Source organism: Panthera leo, chromosome E3 (genome assembly GCF_018350215.1).
Source record: "Panthera leo isolate Ple1 chromosome E3, P.leo_Ple1_pat1.1, whole genome shotgun sequence".
In the NCBI taxonomy this organism is placed as follows: domain Eukaryota; kingdom Metazoa; phylum Chordata; class Mammalia; order Carnivora; family Felidae; genus Panthera; species Panthera leo.
The window spans coordinates 2262277-2275359 of record NC_056694.1 but is presented as its reverse complement, the minus strand read 5'-3'; the positions used below and the strand labels follow the sequence as shown (position 1 = coordinate 2275359).

General features: G+C 57.5%; 1 protein-coding gene and 1 non-coding gene across 2 annotated transcripts in view; one reads left to right on the top strand and one right to left on the bottom strand.

Annotated features, from left to right (window-relative positions):
* CARD11 (caspase recruitment domain family member 11) overlaps positions 1 to 13083 on the top strand; it is a 140799-nt gene that overhangs the window by 102581 nt on the left and 25135 nt on the right. Inside the window, 9 exon segments of the mRNA XM_042923015.1 lie at positions 1691 to 1903; positions 3531 to 3629; positions 3632 to 3667; positions 4695 to 5020; positions 7889 to 8068; positions 8951 to 9103; positions 9584 to 9709; positions 10321 to 10518; positions 12203 to 12379. Coding sequence (XP_042778949.1) covers positions 1691 to 1903; positions 3531 to 3629; positions 3632 to 3667; positions 4695 to 5020; positions 7889 to 8068; positions 8951 to 9103; positions 9584 to 9709; positions 10321 to 10518; positions 12203 to 12379 — 1508 coding nt within the window.
* On the bottom strand, positions 10037 to 10121 carry TRNAR-CCG. The gene is given in 2 exon segments: positions 10037 to 10073; positions 10085 to 10121. It is a non-coding gene; the product is annotated as a tRNA-Arg (tRNA).

The window sequence follows — 13083 nt, the reverse complement described above, 5'->3', positions numbered from 1 at the left end:
GGAAAATATAACCAACAGAATGGGAGGAAATGCTTACAAATCACATATCTGAGGAGGGACTTAAGGCAGATCACATAAAGAATTCCTACCACTTAATAATAAGGACAAACAACCCAATTTAAAAATGGACAAAGGGTTTGAACACAGATGGTCAATATGCACATGAAAGGATGCTCAACGTCATTAGTCATTAAAGAAATGCGAATGAAAACCACCCTGACCTACTACTTCCCACCCACGCAGATGGCCAGAGTGAAAAGACAGACAACCACAAGTGTTGGCAAGGATGTGGTTAACACAGCCCTCGGACGTTGCTAGCAGGAATGTAAATTGGTGCAGGCACTCTGCCAGTTCCTCAGAATGTAAACCGTGGGCTTTCTGTGTGGCTCAGCTTTTCCCCATCTCCGTATCTGCCCACGGCATATAAAAACATAGGTCTACACAAAAACCCATACATGTCTCTTCATAACAACCTAATTTATAATAGCCAATAAATAGAAGCCACCCAAACGTTCACCAGTGGATGGATAAATGATGTGATGTGGCCATACAGTGAAAAATTAATCATCAGTAGGAAGAAATGAAGTGTTGAAATATGCTACAGCATGGATGAGCCGTCAAAATGTTCTACTCGAGGCGCCTGGGTGGGTCAGTTGGTTAAGCGTCCGACTTCAGCTCAGTTCGTGGTCTCACGGTCTCACGGTTCGTGGGTTCGAGTCCCGTGTGGGGCTCCGTGCTGACAGCTCAGAGCCTGGAGCTGCTTCAGATTCTGTGTCTCCCTCTCCCTCTGCCCCTCCCCTGCTGACACTACGTCTCTCTCTCGCTCTGTCTCGCTCTCTCTCTCTCAAAAATAAACATGAAATTTTTTTTTAATTTTTTAAAAAAACGTTCTGCTCAGTGAAAGGAGCCAGTCACAGAAGACCATCTGTCGTGTGATTCCACTCCTATGAAACATCCAGAATAGATAAATCTGTAGAGACAGAAAGTAGATTAGTGGGTGCCTCCCACTGGGGGACAGGTGCTGGAGGGAGAAGGGGAGGAGACAGCTAATGGGGTGATGGCGTTTCTTTTGGGGTTGATGATGAAAATGTTCTAAAATTAATTGTAATGATTGCACAACTCTGAATATACTAAAAACTACTGGATTGTACCCATTGGATTTTAAAAGGTGAGTCGTATGGCACATGAATTGTATCTCAATAAAACTGTTTCTTTAAAAAAAAATGAATTAGATCTGTATGTATCAAGGTAGATAAATCTCAAAAGATGTAGAGAGAAAAAAGCAAGTTCAAGAAGGAAACAAGGAAGCATACAATATGATGTCTTTTACGTGAAATTGTAAAACAAAAAACGATAGTATATATTGTTTGGGGGAAGATAAATTCTTAGTAAGATATAAAAACTTGGATGGAAAGGATATACTCCAACTGCAAAACTTCCACCCTCTCTCCATAAATAATTTTTAAAAAATTTTATGGCTTATTTGTCCATTGTTTATGTGTAGCGTATAAGAAAAATATATCTGCGTTCGTGTCCTTTCCATTCCAAAGTAAGAGGTAAAATGCCATATGTACTTGGGTCTACTTTTTTTTAACTCAACAACATATTCTAGAGCTCACACTAAAAGAGTTCATGGAGCTATTCCAGGGAGGCTCCTTTATTAACCTTGTCGGGCTTACGTCCAAAAAAGGAGGAGGGCCAGAGACGGACGACTATATGGAGACACTGAAGGATGAGGAGGACGCCTTGTGGGAGAACGTGGAGTGCAACCGGCACATGTTGAGTCGCTACATCAACCCAGCCAAGCTCACCCCCTACCTGCGCCAGTGCAAGGTCATCGATGAGCAGGATGAGGACGAAGTGCTCAGTGCGCCCATGCTGCCGTCCAAGATCAACCGGGCAGGTGACCTTAGGAACCCCCCGGGGAGAGGGGGGCGACCTCTCGTGACAGCTTCAGGAAACGCGCTCTAGTGGGCTGTACCAAAGCCAAATGTCTCCAGGTCAGGGATTTTTAAACAGGCGTCTAACAGACTTCTGCCCACCCCGTCCCCCCAACCCAACCCTCTACGCAGAATTGAGAGGGTCCGTGAACTTGGATGGGGGGGGGTTGCATCTTTATATTACTAGCCTAAAGTGAGATTTAGCGTCTCCGTCAATTATGAATGTAGGTAGGCAGTAAATCACGGTAGTGATTAGCAGTGCCTGTGATGCTGTATGGCAACAATAAGAATTACAGATATCTTCATACCTCACTGCAGCTGTTACAGCTCTTCCAAAACGCCATTTCCACTCATCTCGCCCTCAAAGTTATAGTGGTTCTCACACCAGCCAAGAGATGGTGTTAATGCATTGGCAAAGGAGCACTTTTATTACTGAATCGCAAATTTAATATTTGATAACGGCGTCTTATTAGAATTGATTCCCTTTATCATCCAATTCCTTTTTATCTGTTTAAAAATACCATCCTGAGAGGGGCCCATGGCTTTTCCAGACTGTCCAGGGGTCCGTGACACTTTATCACATTCTTCAAAGGTATGGGTAAGGTTTGTAAAGTTGTTTTGGTTTCTCACACACACACACACACACACACACACACACACACACACACACGTGTGTATAAACACCTGTATGCACAAGGCCACGATGTAACATACATTTCTTTCTGTGGCTCACAGTTGAAAAGATTTGAAAATCACTTCCCCACAGTACGCCTGGCGATAAGTAGCTCAAACGCTGTGACTCTCTTTTGCATACATGACAGACCTCACTAATCACAGCTTGCTTTCCTACTGGGCTCCCGTGTCACTTCAGAATCCCTCTCAACACATGCTCCAGGCAGCTTCACCAAACAATCGGTTAACACGAGATGAAACTTATTTATCACGTCTATCCTGGGGGAAAGGTAGAGAGTTTGGGGACCTCCCAGGAAGAACTATCTGAAAATAAAACGTTTGAGGAAGGGCCAAGAAATGTTAAGTGACGAGTGGAATGAGGAGAGAAACGGAAACGCTGAGCAAATTACATTAAGGTTAGAGATGTTTCCGGACCAGGAGATAATCCCCCAAATCGTGGAGCTGTGCCTGCTTCCTGGGACTTCCCAGCTCTCCGCCCACAGATCCGTCTTCCTGCTCTGAATCTCAGAAAACCACACATTTTCTGTAATTGCTGTTGTACTTCCAACCTCCTTCAATCACAGAAGACCTGGGGCCTGTATGGTTAATTTTAGCCCCGGTCAATTGGGAAGCTCTTTGAAACCGTGGGTTTCCCGTAACCGCAATTCCATTTATCCTCGTTCTACCAATTTCTTAGAGAAAGGAAAACTAACAGCCACTGAATCCCTGTTGAGGGCCTGGCACTTTGATTGATGGTATCTGGACTCCCAGATACAGCTCGAGAGTGACAGGATGCGGCGAGGCTGTCTTCTTAGAGTTTACCGAGGGATGTGAGCCCAGGATAAGACTGGCTACGGAGACCTGCGCCCAGTCAGAACCGTACTTGTCTTCTCACCGGGCCCACTTCCGTCCCCCTAGGCCGACTGTTGGATATTCTACATACAAAGGGCCAGAGGGGCTATGTGGTCTTCTTGGAGAGCCTGGAATTTTACTACCCAGAACTGTACAAACTGGTGACTGAAAGGAGCCCACCCGGAGATTCTCTACCATTGTGGGTAAGAGGCTTTGCCATCAGGAGTATCTGAACTCTGGCGGAAGTGCGTACGCGTACGTGTGTGTGTGTGTGTGTGTGTGTCCACTGGTAGGACGCTTCTAAAGCTATGAATCTATGACATTATGACAGTGTCCCTGTGGCACTTGTGGGCTGTCAACCACTCATTTCTGCCTGATGATCAAGGACAGACCACAGGGAAACCACAGCAGGAGCCAAGAGAAGTGGGTGTTCACGGAACATCCCCCAGGGAATGCTGGTGGCGTGGAACAGAAGTTCGCGCTACCCCCTGGATCTGGTCCTTGCCTTGCCTACTGTCTTGCCAATATCCCTGGGCCAGAGCCCTTGGTAATCGCCTTAGCTTCCCTCCCTAAATGTTCTCGGAACAGCCTTCTGCCCATCTCCCCCACTACCCCAGTCCACACTCCTCCAGCCCCATCCCCGCTCTGCTCCCTGCTTTCTCCACTCCTCGTGTTGCCCTCCCCTCCGGAAACCTTCCGCGGGTTTCCACGGCATCCAACTAAAGGCCCAGGCCTTCGTTGGGGCCCACCAAGCCCACGCGCTCCCCGCCCCGGCTGACACTCCCAACCTCGCTCTGCCTCTCCCTCTCTCCGGACTGCAGCCACTTCGGTCTGCCTTCGGTTTCCTAAACGTGCCAAGTGCGCCCGTCCTCCCCGTAGGGCTTTGGCAGGGTTTTTCCACCTTTCTAGAACGTGTTTAACTCCCTCGGCCTTTCAGCTCCACCGTCGGGGAGCCTTCCGAGCCCTCTGCCCACCAGGCTGGATCTGGCCCCCTGCTGCCCGCGTTCCTAGCCCCCGCGCCTCTTCTCTGCGAAAGCCTCTCCGTCTGGGGTTCTGTCCGTGCGGGATCGTCTGCCGGGTCGGTGCGCGTCTGCTTCCTGCCGGAAGCCCGGCCGAGGCCGTCTGGCTCGCCCCGAGAGCCCGGGGCCTGGGGGGCAGTGGCAGCTCGCTGACGCGTCGGTGCGTGCGGGAGCCAACGGGACCCCCTCCGCTCTGCCCACCTCTCCGCAGTGGAGGAGGGCCACGAGGGCCTCACGCACTTCCTGATGAACGAGGTCATCAAGCTGCAGCAGCAGATGAAGGCCAAGGACCTGCAGCGGTGCGAGCTGCTGGCCAAGTCGCGCCAGCTGGAGGACGAGAAGAAGCAGCTGACGCTGACGCGGGTGGAGCTGCTGACCTTCCAGGAGCGGTACTACAAGATGAAGGAGGAGCGCGACAGCTACAACGACGAGCTGGTCAAGGTGAAGGACGACAACTACAACCTGGCCATGCGCTACGCCCAGCTCAGCGAGGAGAAGAACATGGCGGTCATGAGGAGCCGAGACCTCCAACTCGAGGTGAGCGGCAGGCGCGGGGGGCCCGCGGGCACCAGGCCGCCACGCGGGCGGGTGCGGGCAGGCGCACACGGGCCGCCGGCGCCGCTCGGTCCGCTGGGCGAGGGGGACGGGAGGGCACGGTGTTCTCCGCGGGCGGGGTGCCTGCACCCGCCGTGCGCCTGCGCGGGCCTACCCAGCGCGGCTTGGCGCCGGTGCGGGGCCCGGAGCCACCCCGCGCATGTGCAGACATGCGCACACGGACCCAGTGGGGCTTCCCGCCCCTGCTCGGGCTGCCTCCGCCTCGCCCCTCCCCAGTGAACCCTCCATACAAAGGTGCAGACATGCGCACACGGACCCACTGGGGCTCCCTGCCACCTGCTGGGGCCCAGAGCCACCGTGCGCATGTGCAGACCTGCGCTCGCAGTCCTGTGCAAAGCCGGGTGAGGTGGAGAGGTGGAGAACCCAGGGGCCTAGACTGCGAGTGAGTGGCTCCCGGGAAAACCAGCGAGGAGACGGACGGAGCCCTCGTCTTTTAGACCAAGACTCTGCTCAGCTGTATCCGCAGAGCTCAGCATGGCACCGTGGGGCGGTCGATACGCTTATCGGTGAACAATCCACCAGCCAAATGATTGATGTCATTAACGAGTTTACCTCCAAAATGGAGAAGGGGAAGGAGCATTTGCTTAACTCATTCATCCCTTTAATTTACTGAGTGCCGCCCTGCACCAGGCTCTTTTCCAGGGATGCATAACTCAAGACCAAGGCCCGGCTGTCACGGAGCTCACATGCTAATCAGAAAACAAATACATAAAAAGAGCTGGTAGTAATAAGTGCTATTAAGAAGAAAGAAGAAAAGAGTGAGGATAGGGAGTGGGGCTGGCTCTTTTAACAAGGATGGTCAGGAAGGGTCTCTGAGAAGGGAACGCATGAGTAGAGGTCTGAGGACAGAGAGGGAGCCGGCCACGTGAGGCCCTGGGGAAGAGCAGAGAACAAACAAAAGGCCCCAAGTAGGGGCGTGCTCGCTGGAGAACCAGCGAGAGGGCCGATAGGGGCCGGAGCCACGTGAGCAAGGGGCACAGAGAGATGGCCAAGGTCCGGCTCGAAAGGGCATGGTAAGACCTTTGGAACGTACTCTATTCGTGATGGGAAGCCACTGAGGGATTGAGAGCTGGAGAGTGACAACTGATTTATATCTAGAAGGATTACTCTGGCTGCTGGGTGGAAAATAGACTCGGAATATTTATGAAGCACCTGCCATGTGTAAGGCACAGTGCTAAGCACTGGGGGGACACGGGGATAAATAACCCGACTTCTGCTCGGGTCACTTACAATTTAGTTGAAGCAGACAGATCAGTAAACAATGCACTAGGATTCAGGTGAATTAAGTCAGTGACGTAGCAGGCAGTAGACCATTTCTGTCAAAAGCCATGAGCCTTGACATCCTGTACATTTGAGTTTGAATCTGACTCCTGGCCTCTGGCTTTGTCCCTGAGTTGGCTTTTGGCCTCGGTTTCCTCATTTGTCAACGGCAGTAATGAAAACGACCCCTGTGCCCTAGGATTGCTGAAACCCAGCACTATAAGTCTTTGGCAGAGCGGCTGGCCCAGGAAGCACCCTGTCGTGCTAGCCCTCCGTGCCCACTTGGATGGGACTGGGGATCTGGACCCAGCACCGGGCCCTGGGACTGACCTTCCAAGATGCCGAGGAGGATTTTTTTTTCTTTTTTTGCGCGTGACCAGGAGGAGAGGTGTCTGTGCTGTTGTAGCTAGGGTTCAGAGACATGAACCTATGGCAGCGACTTACGAGTTTCTCTTCTATGACTTTGTCCTGCGTTGTATTTCCTTGGAGATGTGGTAATAGTGAGACACGTGCCTAGAACGTGAAAGAACATCTGGCCGGCAGAGTCCCTAGGTCATTCTCGAGCCCCAGACCGCTTCCTTGCGTGCCTCTCTCTTCCTTGCTTCCCTTCCACGGGGGCGCCACAGTAGTTCCTTGCTAAAGCCACCACCCCCTGCCTGCGAGGCATCTTGCGATCCTTCTCCCCTATCGCCAAGGCTATATTGAGAAAGGGTGCTCACCCCTTGGGTCCCCCACTTCCCTGCACCCCTTGAAAACAGTCTTGATTCGGATGTTTTATGTGGTCGATCGGTTTAGGGAGGCAGGCACGCTTAGTGACAAAGGTCTGAGAAGTCTTCTCCTGGTCCCGCTCCCTGACACTCCCCTCTCGAGGGGTAAAGCTCAGCACGTCGCCACTTGCCCCATTTCCAGACGTAGTCACGACCTCGTCTACGAAGCCACTCTTTCAGCCCTGCGGGTCGGTCCTTTAGGTCAGAGACGCTGCGAATCCAGAGAGCCTCACGCTGTTCTTTTCGCATCAGTGCGAAGCTTGTCCGGATAGAATTTTGTGGGAAACCCGCGGGGACAAACCTGTACCGGCTGCTCTGGGGTCAAGTCAGGGCGGCAGAGCCCAGAACCCTGAGCTCTTGGCCACCTCGCTCCCTGTAGATAACGTGGGTTCTTGAGGGGAGACCCCGAGTCTGAGAATCAGACTCAGGCCACCAAGAAAGGCACTGGAGTGGATTCCATACCTGGGGGGGAGACACCTTCCCCCATTCTGCAGTCTGGTCCACCCCATAAAAGTTACCCCGGGGAAGTTGCTAAGGGACATACGGTGCTTTTTGGAACTCTCTTAAATTAGCAGGTCAGGAGGTCTCATCCGCAAGGAAGCGGTGCTGTGTTTTGCCGGAAAGGTTTCTTTGAGCCCTTCCCCGTTGCTGCCTGGAAGAGGGGGGGTGGGGCGGGCATCACTCAGCTTGTGCGGAAAGCCCACCGGGGTCTGGGGAGTGCTGCTTCTCCCTCCTTCTCCCCGGGGCACCTTGGGCGTTTCAGATCGACCAGCTCAAGCACCGGTTGAATAAGATGGAGGAGGAGTGTAAGCTGGAGAGGAACCAGTCGCTGAAACTGAAGAACGACATTGAGAATCGGCCCAAGAGGGAGCAGGTCCTGGAACTGGAGCGGGAGAACGAGATGCTGAAGACCAAAATCCAAGAGCTGCAGTCCATCATCCAGGTGAGGGCCGGGGCAGGGCTGCGTACGGAAGGGGCCGAGCCCCGTCTGGGCGTCAGCCCCTCTTGCCGACCTCAGGGCCCCTCGGCCATTCGCGTCATCCCTGGGTGCCTCGGTTTCCCCCTCCGTACAGCAGGGTGGCCACACCGCCCGCTTCTCAGGAGCGTGACGTTAGGTGAGGTGATACTTGGACAGGGTGTCCGTCATTCGTGTCCGTTCCCACGGAGGCCGCCGCCCGGGCTCTGTGACAAACCCAGCTGCCCTTAAAGATCCCGAGAAATTCAACTCTCAGCTCCCTGGGATTCGTTAAAACATCAGGGGTCTCCGTGCGTTTCCCACCACAGAACGGTTTACAGGGGTGAGAGAGGAGGTAGGGGAGGGGTAGCAGCCCCGCACACATCTGCAAGGAGAGGAAGAAAGGCTCTCTCTCCGCTCCCCCCTCAGTTACTCCCCCGGGATCGGCTGCCTGGTGTTGGAGGTGAGGATTTGGAGCAGAGAATGAATCTGGGTTAATCGAAGCAGATTAATTGATATTTCGGGGGAAGCATCGGGATGGGGGATCAGCCCTGTCTTTGCTTCACGTTTCACCTGTGAAATGTCTGGACAGACAGCACTGCTCCTCTCGGCTCTGATAAGAGCAAGGACAGAACAATAGGCATCGGGATGTTCCTGAGCAGGAGTGGGGTTTATGCTTCTTTCCAGGTGATAAAATTCTTAAATAATAAGCTGCTTAAGGATCCCAAGAGACAGCGACTCTTTCCCTGCTTCCCTGGCACAGAGTCTCCTGCCCTCACGGTGCCCGTGGCGGGCTCTGCTGTGCCCTGCCTTCCCGGTCCCCCGGGCCCCCCGCCGCACCCCACCCAGCATGGTTAACCACCCCCCCAGGCCGGGAAGCGCAGCCTGCCCGACTCGGACAAGGCCATCCTGGACATCCTGGAGCACGACCGCAAGGAGGCTCTGGAGGACCGGCAGGAGCTCGTCAACAAGATCTACAACCTGCAGGAGGAGGTCCGCCAGGCAGAGGAGCTGCGGGACAAGGTGGGAGCCCCAGGGTGGAGGGCGCCCCCCCCCCTCCCCAGCCAGTGCCCTCTGGCCGGCCTTCTCACCAGGGAGCCCCTGTGCGCTCCTGCGTGCTTGTGAGACCTCCCCGGCCCTCCGGCTGTCCTCTGGAGACCAGGTCTGACCCCAGGACAGATTCCCCACGCGCGCCGGCCTTGACACCTCGCAGTTATCTGTCAGTTGTTGCAAGCGTCCCCCTGGCCTCTGCCTTCCGTGGCCTGCAGTCGGGGCGGGGAGGGCGCACGGTCTCTGCCCTGTCCCGCCCGCCCCCGCCCGGCAGTCCCTGGCGCACGGTCACTTGGCCGGCTCCCGTGGCCCCCGCCACCCAGACGGGCGTCAGAAGGACGTGCGATGCGGGGCGGGCCGGGCCAGGCCGGCCGGGAGGCGCCAGCGGAGACGGCTGCCACGGAGCGGCCGAGCGCTGGGTGCGAGCACGGCCTCTCCCCGTGGTGTGTGCAGTACCTGGAGGAAAAGGAGGACCTGGAGCTGAAGTGCTCGACGCTGAGCAAGGACTGCGAGATGTACAAGCACCGCATGAGCACCGTCATGCTGCAGCTGGAGGAGGTGGAGCGCGAGCGGGACCAGGTGCGGGCAGGGCCGGAGCCGGGCAAGAGCCGGGGTCTGGGTCAGACGGCCGCGTTCGGCCCTGGCCCATCGGATGTGTGGCTCCGGGGAAGCCCCGCCCCTCCGTGCCCCCACCTGGGGGCGCTGAGGGCACCACCACCCCGACCCTCAGGGCTGCCCCGGGCTCCTGGAAGCCGCGGGACGCGTAGCAGCCACCACCTGCGCTGGCTTTTTTTTTTCTTTTTTAAGAAGCGTTTATTTATTTTTGAGAGAGAGCGGGAAGTAGGGGAGGGGCAGACGGGGGGGGGGGGCAGAGGATCCAAAGCAGGCTCTGCACGGACTGCAGAAAGCCCGACGCGGGGCTCGAACCCGCAAACCGCCAGATCATGCCCTGAGCCGGAGTCCGGCGCTCAACCGACTGAGCCACCCAGGCGCCCCCATCCTGTTGAGGAAAGTAGCGATTTAAACGCCCAAGAGTTGGGGTCGAGAAAAGAGCGGGAGCCGACGTGGCCGACCCCTGGGCCGGGAAATGGGTGTCCCGCTTCTGATTTGGGTGGTGCAGGAGGGGTAAAGAACCACAGCGGCCTTGTCCTCCCCACCCCCCCTGCCCCCTCCCCACCCGCCCCCCGCAGGCCTTCCATTCCCGGGACGAAGCGCAGACCCAGTACTCGCAGTGCTTGATCGAGAAGGACAAGTACAGGAAGCAAATCCGAGAGCTGGAGGAGAGGAATGACGAGATGAGAATCGAGATGGTCCGGCGGGAGGCCTGCATCGTCAACCTGGAGAGCAAGCTTCGGCGCCTGTCCAAGGACAGCGGCAGCCTCGACCAGGTGGGGCTGCACCGGGCTGGGCGTGTCCCCCGCACCTGCCACCAGGGCCTCCCACACCGCCGGTGGCCCAGCAGGGTCACCGCCCCCGTGCAGCGGCCCTTCCCTGCCGCACCCAGGATACCCCACGGCCTTAACCCTCCTGCACGTACACACCACAGAGTACAAATTACGAACTTTGAACTTGGAAAGTGCAGGGTAAAACCCCGTCCGGGCTACTTGCTCCCCGAGTTTAGACAAGTCACTTCACCCAGTAGCCTCAGCTCCTCCTCGTTTGACCACAGTGACCATTAGGCTCCCGGCAGAGCCACTGACATGTGGACGGTCACTGGGTTTCAGATGCCCTGTGCCCCCCCTGAAGTCCCTAGTGCCTGTGAGGACGCTGTCCTTTCCGGGTGGCACAAAGCTCCGAGCACTAGTCCCCGCAGGGTCCCGGGAATGAATGAGCGCTGCCATCAGAGCAGAGGACCTCGTCCTTGTCGTAGCAGCGGGGGTCACACGCAGTCACACACAGGTGCTGTGCTAAGTGCCATCTGCCTGCGGGCCCCCGTAGCCCACAGACCTGTCCTGCCAGGAAGGTGTGATCACTGTCCTCATTGACCGAGGAAGGAACCCAGACCCCAGCAGCTGAGGGCACCACCGGTCGGTGGCCCCGGGAAAACAGGGGTGAGACCCTCTGAGGACTCCAGTCTAGCACCGGAGGCAGATCTGGGAACATGACACTTGAACACAAATTGTAAATCACGTGTTGGGTTTGGGCCGTGGGGTCCCTGGGGGAGGAGGCCTCTGCTCCGTCAGGGTTTCGGGCAAGACCCCCTTCGGACAAGCTGGGGGTGGCCTCGAGCCCCCCCCCCCGCCCAGCTCGCAGCGCTGCCCCGGCTCCCCCTGCCCAAGGTCTGCCCCTTGTGGTCTGGGCCGAGGCGTGGCTCTTTTCGTCGGGCCTCCGCCGGCCCCCGTGATGGAGACAGGAGCGTCTGTTACCCTGTCGACCCTCTGGGCAGTTGTACTGTTTCTCCGTGAAGCCCATAACCCGGCGCCCGACATCGGGCAGGGCCCGGGAGCGTCTGCTCAGTGGACAGGTGAAAGCTGTGGGGGCGCCTGGCTGGGTGAGGAAGGACGGGGCCTCGTTCCAGGCCCCGGACGGCCTGAGCGAGGCCCGCGGTGCCACACACAGCATGCTAGCGGCGGGTCGTGATGGGAGGGGGAGGCGGGGACGGGCAGCAGGAGCTAGCCAAGTCGTGCGCTCAGGCCCAGTTATTCGGGGACCCGGACGGATTTTATGTGGAGAAGAAGGCAAGGAGCTGTGGGTCTGGAGGCGGCAGCACAAAGGTGGTGCGGATCTGGGGGGCACCTGGGAGAGAGTCGCTGCCCCCGCGGTTCGGCCCGAGGCACGAGGACGGGGCCTGCGCTGCTTCTGGGCTCATTCCATCGGTCGGCAGCGGGTTCTGTGTTTGCAGCTCAGGCCCGGGGCTGCACCTGGACGTATGGAGGCCACACGACAGGCCCCAGGGGCAGAGACCCGCTAGGGGAACGTCCCCACGGGGAGACGGGGACAGGAGGCTGGTGAGGAGGAGCGGGTGGGGCTGGAACCACGAGCCTGGGCACCGAGGGGTCATGGGGGTCAGGGAGAAGAGCGGGCCATCCTGAGTTTGAAGCTGGGGGCCTCACTGGCTTCCCCTGGCCCCAGAGTCTGCCCAGGAACCTGCCAGTGGCCATCATCTCTCAGAACTTCGGGGACGCCAGCCCCAGGACCAACGGTCAGGAAGCCGACGACTCGTCAACCTCGGAGGAGTCACCAGAAGACAGCAGATACTTCCTGCCCTGTCACCCCCCCAAGCGCAGGATGAATCTGAAGGGCATCCAGGTACCGGCACATGGAAGGGCACGGGGGCACAGGCTGGGGGGGGGCATGGAGCGGTGGGGGCATGGGGTGGGGCCCGCGGGATGGGGACATCGGGTTGGGGGCTACAGGGTGGGAGCACGGGGTGGGGCTTGGACATTGAATGCTGGGGGCCAAGGGGTGGGGGACTGGGGGCTGTGGGGTGGGGGGCTGAGGGCTGTGGCGTGAGGGCCCTGAGTTGGGGGGTGGGAGCTATGGGGTGGGGGTCCCACAGACTGGTGGGGTGGGGGCCGTGGGGCCATGGGGGTGGGGGCTGAGGGGCGGGGGCCTTGGGCTGGGGGCCATGGGGTGGGGGCCGTGTGGTGGGGGGTGGGGGTCCCACAGGCCGGGGGGACGCAGGTCTGGTAGACCCAGACCCGATGGGACTCCACGTGTTCTAGCCCTGTGGGTGGGAATCCTGTTTTTACGAGCCCTCCCGTCTCCCACGAGCCCTCCCGTCTCCCACGAGTGTAGCAGAAGTCAGAGAGGGAGAGGGAACAAAGTAAGCGTTACGTGGCGATTGCCACGGCGGCAAAGCCGTCTGCTCCGCTCAGCGCTCCTTGCGGGATGCGTGGGGACCAGATAGTGTCACACGGGAGGGGCCCAGCAGCACAGGCCAAGCCCCCTGGAAGGCGCCAGCTCCACGGGTCCGGCGGGGGCAGAAGCCTCGTCCTTTCCTGAAATTCCCC